Source organism: Lipophrys pholis (assembly GCF_963383615.2).
Source record: "Lipophrys pholis genome assembly, chromosome: 11".
NCBI lineage: Eukaryota > Metazoa > Chordata > Actinopteri > Blenniiformes > Blenniidae > Lipophrys > Lipophrys pholis.
The window spans coordinates 22,034,380-22,044,078 of record NC_137631.1 but is presented as its reverse complement, the minus strand read 5'-3'; the positions used below and the strand labels follow the sequence as shown (position 1 = coordinate 22,044,078).

Sequence of the window (9,699 nt, the reverse complement as noted above, 5' to 3'; positions counted from 1 at the left end):
TAATTTATTACATTGCAACGCATTTTAACTATAAAGGCTGTAGGATCTTCTTCTAACATTTTTTTTTAACGTGGGATATGACTTTTTTTTTTTTTCTGTTGCGCTTTTTGGTCAATCATTGAAAATCCTGCTCGTAAATAAACACGCGATTGGGGAGGATCAATAGTGCAACGGGTAATCCGGGAGCTCCAGCTTTTATTTGCTCCTGCCTGACAGTTTGACTCGTCATATAAACCACGTGGAGTCGCTGCTCAGTCTGTAAGTCAGAGATGGTAGGCAGAAAGTTGGAATGACCTTGTGTTGTTTGCTCTCCTCCTCCTCCCCCTCCTCCTCCTCTTCCTCCCCCTCCTCCTCCGGGAGCTGCAGCGGCGGCGGTTCACAAACCGAGTCAAAGCCCGGTCTGAGCTCCACAGCTGGCGGACGGACAAACACGATGGGACCCCCCGGCCTCTGGAGCTCCGTGCTGCTGGCCCTCTTCCTGCTGGGACTCCATCACTCCGCCGCTTTCTGGATCATCAACGTGGTTTTTCCCCCCAATGTCAAACCCAGACCACCGAGCAACAGCACTCCACCTCTCATCATCGGTGAGTGGGCCTGGGGTCTTCAGAAAAATGTAACTGTACACGACTACTAAGGGGAAAGTAGTGTCTATTTGGCAGAGGTAATCCAGTTTTATTTTAGTTCAACATTCCAGAATCAGTTTAATTTAACCCTTGAATCCTTTTTTTTTTTTTTTTTTTTTGATATTGCTTGTGTCTTGAACATGGGTGTCAAACTTGCACCTCCTGTTTATTAATTTTATTTAATCCTTCAAAGAGATGCAAACATCACCAACTATGGCCTCTTGCCTAGGGTGCTGGAGCCGATCCCAGCTTATTATGGGCTTAAGAGCAGGATACATCCTGGACAGGTCGCCAGTCTATCACAGGACAAATTCTCAGAGCGACAAACAACTACACACATTCACATCTGAGGGCAGGGTCACCAATTAACCACACATATTTTGGGATTGTGGGAGGGAACCAGAGTATCATGCACACATAGGGAGAACATGCAAACGCCACACAGAAAGGCTCTGGCTGGTACTTGAATCTTGGCCTTCTTCTTGTGAGAGCGTTAACCACGGTGCCACCGTGCAGCCCCAGGGCACTGATATATGTTGCCTATATTTTGTTGATTCAATTATAAAATGGCTCTGATAACATGCAATGCCGCACTGGAGCTCAGTCCAGTAACGGTCTCTGTGTGTCTTCAGGCTATCAGTTGAGGTCAAACACAGTAGGACTCTGCACATTTGACCCTCTGCTTCACTGTTTTTCTCCTGCTTATCTGGGTCACACCACCACTTTTTAGGCACAAAACGTGAGTCAGTGATGGTGCTTTGCAGGAGCAGAGGAGGGTTTTTCTTAAAGGTCATGAATTTGGACGTCAGCCAGCCTTTGGTGAAGGCGTCCCACAGTTTTACCCCAGAAACTCATCATCCCCTCTTCATGTTGTCTGAATAATTCATGGTTCACTATAAAAAACTTCATCTGATTTCATTAAAACAAGATGAGGCGAGTCCACACAATTCAACTGGGACTTCATTTATTGTGTCACAGGGGTCATACATTGTGCCTGTCTTTTTCGAATCTATTATATTCCTTCTTTCTACCAGTTTTTCTACAGATATGAGAAGTGCAACTGCATGTTAGTTGTTTTAGTCACTTTGTACAAATGAAACAGAATAACCACATATTCAATAGTTACCGGTTGTTGTTGTTTTTTTTTAGAGAAATAAGAATCAGAACAGAGGTGTTGGTGAAGTAACTTAGCTTGTGTGATGTGTCTGGTTTAGCAGTTTTGTACAAACTGAACTAAACAACACCTGGTTCTCAAGTTATTGCTGTTGTTTCTTTCACTGAATGAAATTAACACAACATACTCAACCGTTCACAGCTTTTGTACATGAAAAGAGAAAGAGGTCCTTGTAAAGTAACATAGCTTTGTAGCTGGAAAACAACACAGCAGATACGTCACACAAGTGTAATTATGGAAGAAGAAACAAGATTACTCACTCAGCAGGAGGCTGTGGCGGCTCACTGTAGTCTACGTTTCTTTCATTAAGTTCATAATGAAAATGAATAAAACATCTCTTCTCGTGAAATGTTCCAATATTTTTGAGATACTATATTTTCCATTTTTAAGGTGCATACACATAAACTCTAGCATAAAAAATAAAACACAAACTGTAATATTGCAGTTTATGTGTAATAAAACATGAATATTTGGAAGTTTTACACTTTAATCAGAATTTATGAAATCTTCCATTGTGTTTGCATTTTTTGAGATGTCTTGTAAAATGTGAGTTTACAGCGTGAGAGTGTGGGACAATATACGTGTAGCACTAATCTGCACTAAAAAGACACATTTGCTGGAGCTTAAAGTGTTCATAAAACATTTGGCCAAAAACATCCGTTAAACTAGTCCAACATTTTCTGTGGGACATACTCTTGCTAATTTGCTTTTATTACGAGGAACTCAGCAGGACATTTTCTCCTCCTACCAGGTCTGAATCAGTGTTTACAGTGAAAAGTTCATTGTCCAAACAGTGATACAGTGTACTGCACAGGAGAATCACCAGAGGAACGTACCAGCCGAGGGAGATTTTGACCAAACATCACGTGCCAATTCGGTAAAAAGTGACGGTTGAGTAATCGTTTGTAAACATCTGCTGGAACACTTCATGCCACATTCTATGTAACCTGGTCCTCTCTATGACTATACAATCTGCAATGAAAAGGGGATGATTACTGGGTATAACTGTGCTAAAGTTGCATAGCTGATGTGAAACTATCTAGAAGTTTACAGCAGAATAACACACAGATTCCAACTCAATCCAATATATCTATATTTTTGAAGCGTCTGACCTGAGGGGACGGGCAGGTTAGTAAAGGTGGGGCGGTTCAGAGAGGTATGGTGGGGCAGCACCACAGAACAATTTAAAATCAAATAAAAGGATGTTAAAATGGAATCTAAAATGGACAGGCAGCCCGTGGAGTGAGGCTCAAACAGGTGAAATGTGCTCTTGCTTACGTTTTCCAGTTAAAAGACTTCAGCCGAGTGTTCATGAAAACATGGATTATTGCCTCAAAGTGCTGCCTATCAAGACCCGCTTTTATTTTAGCCAGCGGCCCCGAAAGAAGAAAAAATCGATTTAACAGCCTTCTTGATACGACCGCCAAGCCTAATGTTTGGATCACGTGACACCAAGGGTTTTTATGGTGGGCTTGACTTGCCGACACAGAAAGTTTGATCTTCCACGTAACCATTCTAGGACCCCTGATCTCCACCCACCACTCCAAATGAGAGCTCAGCATGTCAAGGTCCACTGTGTCAAATAAAGCAGTTAAATCCAAGAGCACCAGGTCTTCAGACTTTTTTAAATTTCTGAAGTTGCTGCAATTTCTTTTCACCCCCCCCCCCCAAACATTCTTAAAACTTTTGTTTAGTTTTTGAATGTTAAAATTTTGGGGTATTTGCTTTTGTTTTGATTGAAGTGATCTGACGGGATGTGTATTCGTGTTCTTGTGTGTTCAGTGCCGGGGAACCTCGGGAACCGTCTGGAGGCCAAGTTGAACAAGCCGACGCTGGTCCACTGGATGTGCTACAAGAAAACAGAGGACTGGTTCCCCCTGTGGATCGACCTCAACATGTTCATGCCTATCGGGGTGGACTGCTGGATCGATAACATCAGGTTTTACACGTGATCATGATTGATTCACATAAATAGTGTGATAAAAGCGCTGTTGAAGAGCAAGAGAAAAATCACTGTTATTTGAAAGAGTAGGACTCAAAGCACAGATATTTGTCATCTACTTGAAAGTTTGTATTTACTGCAAATCATATAGTTATTGCAGTACTCAACATTATTACTTGTTCATCTGATATTGTGCAGCCCTGATTTAAAACCAGTTTGCCCTGTTGATTGTACAGAATTGACATCTTAATTTCACAGTTTGATTTTATTTCGTTTTCTCCTTAAATTCAGTAGTTTTTCATCGAGCAACACAATTAATAACATCACCCCTCACTTAGTTCTTTCATATTGTGAATTCACAAAATCAAAAGAAAAAATAAATTGGCCTGGGGAAAAAGGCCTCTTTATCCTGTATTTCTGTTGCAGCCCCCCAAAGTTTGGCCAGTTTGAGAACCATTGTTGTTACGATTTAGCATTGAGGATGAAAATGATCAAAGTTGCACACCCCTGCCCCAGACTGAGGGTTTTAAAGAATATAGGGTACACTAGACTTGGCTTTGGTGCTACCAGGCATGCTGAAAGGGCTTTTTAAGGTTAATAGCGTGATTGGCAGAGCCATCATCACCACATGGAACAGCTTCTCCTGGCAGGCCAAAATATTTTTCTTCTACTTCCAGGTATTAATGAATGTTTTTCCCCAAAACTTAATGATACGAACACTCCTGTGCTTCCAGACTTGTTTATAACCGGACGACTCGGCGGTCTTCCAACTCCCCGGGAGTCGAGGTTCGGGTGCCAGGATTTGGGCAAACCTATCCCGTAGAGTTTCTTGACCAAAACAAGCTGACTGGTGAGAAACATGCCGCTTTCTACAGCCAGGTTTTTCAACTTTTCATGCGTTTTTATTATGGAATTACTCAGACGTCTGCAATTAAAATGTCCAACAGACATTTGTATTGATTCAGTCTACTGCTTTGCAGGTTATTTTCACACAATGGTGCAACATCTGGTTCACGCGGGGTACACTCGAAATGAGACGGTCCGCGGGGCACCGTACGATTGGAGATTAACTCCGAGTAAGTAGCAGGATGCACCCCAGTACATCCACTTATACAGCAACAGCCACATTTTTATCTTGAATTATGATTCAAATAATGAAACATAGTTACACTTAAAAAATATAAGAATATATAAAGGTAAATTAGTTATTAGAAGAAATAGAATTTGTTAAAGACAATATTTAAATAAGACAAATATCTAGAAGACAGTATGTTTTTTGCATGCATGTGGTCGTGCGTGTGTGACAGCAGTTGTGGGGACCTTAATCTGTAACCACATACACATTATGAGGACTTATGGGAATATGGGAATCAAAATCAAGTCCATTTAGGTTAAATCATCACATTTTTCAATGAAAACATATTTGAAGCTTCATGTCAGAGACAACAAGGAGACATGTCTAACTGTGAGTGTGCTCATTTCTTCATGTCTTCTACCACATTGTTACCTGCAGGATCTCCTTGTAAAATACATAATGACATTTATGTTCTAAATGTAAATATAATGTCAGAGAGAGTTATATGTAAGAAGTATTTTTTGTCACTCCCTTGAGTTCTTTAAAAATTAATTTTTTGTTAGATTTATATTTGTATCTTTGTTTTCTGTTGCTTTTGTATATCTAAATGACTTACTGTTAATAAGTAAAGCTTTTTTCCCCCTATATTGTCCCATATTTGTCTGACAAAATCAAAGTTTAAAAACCCCTGCCTCGTGAAAGCACTCCCTTTGTCTCCGTGTACGCCTCAGATGAAAACACAGAGTATTTAAAGAAGCTGCAGGACCTGGTCGAGGAAATGTACGAGCAATACCAGAAGCCCGTTTATCTCCTGGGACACAGCATGGGATGCCAATACGTCCTCTATTTCCTCAACCACCAGCCCCAGGCCTGGAAAGACAAGTACATCAAGGGCTTCATTTCTCTGGGAGCACCATGGGGGGGCGCCGTTAAAGCACTGAGAGTCCTGGCTTCAGGTAAACTCTGTAAACAAAACTGTAACATTACCATGTACAGTCATTCAAGCATATGAAACAACTTTGACACAACCCTCTGATGCTTTTTGACCACTTAAGGTGAAAATGATGGCATACCGATGATCTCCAACATTAAAATCCGCGAGGAGCAGAGGATGGTGACAACCAACCCCTGGATGCTGCCGTCTCAGAGCGCCTGGCCCAAAGATCACATCTTCATCTCCACACCCACCTTCAACTACACCAACAGGGACTACCAGCGCTTCTTCACCGACATCAACTTTGAGGACGGCTGGTAACTAAAAACTTTTTAATGTTAACAAAGCATTCAGCTGTGCTCAGAAGATCTCAGTCTGTATTCATTCATTCATTCATTCATTCATTCATTCATTTATTTCAAAAGTAATAATTAAAGAAAGCACTTCTTGCAAAAAAACTTCCAATCCCAGTGTAGAAATAAAAATTAAAGAGCAGCAAATACAGTATAAAAAAAGGCTGCTTCATCAGTTCAGGTTGAATTCTCAATATGCAAGAGTTGACGGCTCTTGTTTTGAAGTAGATTGACGAGATAAATGTTATCCCCATGTCCAGTGAAAAATAATTAAGCAGAAAAGAGTATTAAAATAATTCCCTGTCTACTCCCTCACAGCCCACCCATACTACCAATTAACTGCGCCCAGGGGTTTGCAATAAAGAGAGAAACAAAAAAATACTATTTAGCTTTTTTCTGTTTTACTTAAATGTCTTGAGTTTTTCCCAAGTCATTTTGCTCTATTTCAACAATTATGAGCAAAATTCACTATACCAGTGGTTCTTAAAGTTTTGACAGTGTGTGCCACTTGAGAAAATGTTGAGCCCTCCAGTAACAGAGGAGACACAAATTAGATTTCCTCTTGACCCCGATTATTATATGTTGGTAATTTTTTGCAAATCAAAGCATTAAAAAAGAGAGCAGGTATGTAACACCAGAGGGAGCTCACATACTGCTGGTGGTACATGAGATGCAGCTTGATAATCAATTCCGCACATCAAGTGTTTTGATCATCTTAAGAATATAATCAGAGTCCAACCATTTGTCTCTGGGTAACACAGAGATGCTGGCGTATGCCTTTATTGAGTAGTACTGATAACCGTGATGCCTTGCTTTGTGCTCTCTCCAAAAATAGAGTGTCACACGTCCATTTACTCCAGAATTCACCTGCACATATGTTGACGAGGACCAGACAAAGGGTTCACATTACACTGGTTTGAAAATCACTGCGTTGGCTCCCTGTGTGTTTCAGGATCAATTTTAAGCTCCTTTCATCAATTTCCATGGTATTCTTATCTTTACTTTCTTATCAATCAGACTTGCTTTTCTCTTATGAACCCTATCAACCCTGAGCTGCACTGGCTCCAGCCTCTTAGTTCTTCCAAAAGTTAAGACAAAAACCTCAAGGAGGGGCAGCTTTCCAAAATTATTCCCCACGTTTATAAAAACAAACTCAAGACCCACGTTTTAATTTGGCTTTTATTTAGTGTTGATGTTATCTTCTTAATTTTACTAATATAATTTTATTGCCAGTCCTTTTGCAACTTAAATTGTACTTAACGTTTTTGAATGTATTGTTATGTGCATATACATACATATTTATACAAGAATACATTTGGGTGTGTATACATAGTCATACAGTTTTAATATTTTTTTCTGTTTTCTAGTGACATATCTATCTGTGTTTTTTGTTAAATCTTTGTAAAGTTGCTACTTTGTGTGTGCAATTTCCCCCTTTTGTTCTATTGCATCCCACTTGTGTTATAGACCACATTTTTTAAAATTCTATTTTTTATTCTATTGGTTTTTTTTCATCATTCATTTCACTTTTATCATTGTTTTATATTATTTGAATTGATTTTATTTATTTGTTTATCTTTGAGTCACAGGGGGCTGAAACAGGACAAATACTGAGAGACAGAGAGGTTAATATCTAAGATCAATTCAGAGTCGCTTGTTAACGCTCCTTTAAAATCCATACATCATGCAAACTCCACTCCCATTTTGCTGAGGCATGACTCTGAAAATCAGTGAAACTTTGACTACAACAAATAAAGTCACAATAAATTAGAGACTAAAGAGTTTTGGAACTGAATCTGTGGATGCTGGCAACATGTAGGGTAGAAATGACTCTCTAATGTATTTTTTTTTTAAAATAATGTAAACAATAATGCACACTCTAAAGCTCTTTGTTCTCTTGATGGTAACAGGTACATGTGGGAGGACACTAAGAACCTCACCAGTGACCTCCACCCGCCCGGTGTGGAGGTGTGGTGCATGTACGGTGTGGGACTTCCAACTGTCGTGAGGTACATTTACGATGAGGAGTTCCCCAACGGGGACCCCGTGGACTTTATCTACGCCGACGGGGACGACACAGTGGACAGCTACAGCATGGGCCTTTGCAAACAATGGTCTGGGCAGCAGAAGCAGGCTGTCCACGTGACAGAGTACCGAGGTCTGGCCCACTTGGATATTGTGTTTCATGAAAAGGTGCTCGAACAAATCCAGAAGATCTTGGAGGGCAACTCTGACACACCCGAAGAAGTAGAAGTTAGATTTTAAACTGGATTGCAGGTTTTTGGTTATTTTTTTTAAACAAGGGTTTAGTTAAATAAATCACAAAGTGCTGGATTTTTAGAGAGTTTAGTCTTGAGTCTGTTCGCAAGGATAAAACGTGTCACCTCGTCTTGGATCAAGAAAGAGCCTTATGTGCAATAGCTCTAGATCGACATGGACTGGAGGGGGACTCTAACCCTGACCCTCTTATCTAAACTCAAGGCTGATGACTTGACACTGTGGTTTTGACCCTAATTTGTTTATTTCTATTGTGTACAAGGCTGTCTTTTTAGATGTTTCTACCTTTATTTGGTGTTTTTTTTGCTAATATTTACAAAAGCATAATACTTTCAATAGATACAAACATAGCAGGCAGCATTTATTTAATGCATCAGTCTATATTATTGTGTCACATTATCTCTTAGTCTTTGGTAGACAATGAATAACTAATCCCATGATTAATATTATAAAAGTACATGTTAGTTATTTGTGCATACCACATGTGTTTTATTCTAATCATGTGTAATAATATCTTTTTGTGCCTTATGTATTTTTAAAAATGTGCAGAAAATATTTTGGAACAATTTCCATGAAATCATGTTTTAGTTTTAACATTCCTGTTAATCATGTTAAATGATAATGATGTATGTACAATGCAGTTTTTTTAAATGTGAGAAATATATTTTGGAATGTTTCCACTTAAAATAAAGCATCTAATGTCACGTTTGATCTTGAACTGTTGGGATCCGCAGCGTTGCATTAATGAGCTGGTCCCTTGCCTCAAAGAAGCCAAACTGCAGCACTATGTCTTTTGCATATTTTTGCTTTCTTAGGTGACTTGAGCATGAAAGTCACCGGTGTCATCAGAAAACAGTCATAGATAGCTGGGCATGATAAATAATGACGATCTTGGTCAAGTTAATATGTGACATTGGTAACTCCACATTTTAGTTTGAAGCAGTGCAACAGGGATGCGATCCAAGATGTGCTGTTAAATGTAATCCACCACCGATTTTACAAAAACAATGCAGCATTGTGTTTTCCTGTGTTTTTTTTAACCATATTTGGTATATACTTCATACGTTTAGTCAACACATGTGAAGACATGATGAAATAGATTTTGCCGAATTTTGAGAATAGTAGAGAAGAGAAGAGAAGAGAAGAGAAGAGAAGAGAAGAGAAATACTGTATTAATCGCGGGGGAATTAAAATTGACATATGAACCAAACAAAACTTAAAATAGAGCAAAAATTCTAGTGAGTTAAGATTATTTTAGTTTCTTAATCATCTACTTCCTAAACAGAGGTAAATGCCCTGGAGAAGAAGTGGGGACCCATCC

At 39.4% G+C, this 9,699-nt stretch overlaps 1 protein-coding gene across 1 annotated transcript; it reads left to right on the top strand.

Moving 5' to 3' along the window:
• Nucleotides 1-224: 224 nt before the first annotated feature.
• Nucleotides 225-9,094, top strand: lcat (lecithin-cholesterol acyltransferase). The gene is made up of 7 exons (XM_080475761.1): nucleotides 225-584; nucleotides 3,580-3,736; nucleotides 4,474-4,589; nucleotides 4,720-4,815; nucleotides 5,546-5,770; nucleotides 5,870-6,065; nucleotides 8,012-9,094. The coding sequence occupies exons 1-7, from the start codon at nucleotides 290-292 to the stop codon at nucleotides 8,364-8,366; spliced, it is 1,440 nt and encodes a 479-aa protein (XP_080331887.1). The 5' UTR covers nucleotides 225-289; the 3' UTR covers nucleotides 8,367-9,094.
• The last annotated feature ends 605 nt before the right edge of the window (nucleotides 9,095-9,699 follow it).

Excerpts from the sequence above, each read along its gene's own strand:
- lcat (XM_080475761.1), top strand. The coding sequence starts at position 290 with ATGACCTTGTGTTGTTTGCTCTCCTCCTCCTCCCCCTCCTCCTCCTCT. Across the intron at positions 3,737-4,473 it reads TGCTGGATCGATAACATCAG|ACTTGTTTATAACCGGACGA; the intron begins GTTTTACACGTG and ends CTGTGCTTCCAG. Across the intron at positions 4,590-4,719 it reads TGACCAAAACAAGCTGACTG|GTTATTTTCACACAATGGTG; the intron begins GTGAGAAACATG and ends ACTGCTTTGCAG.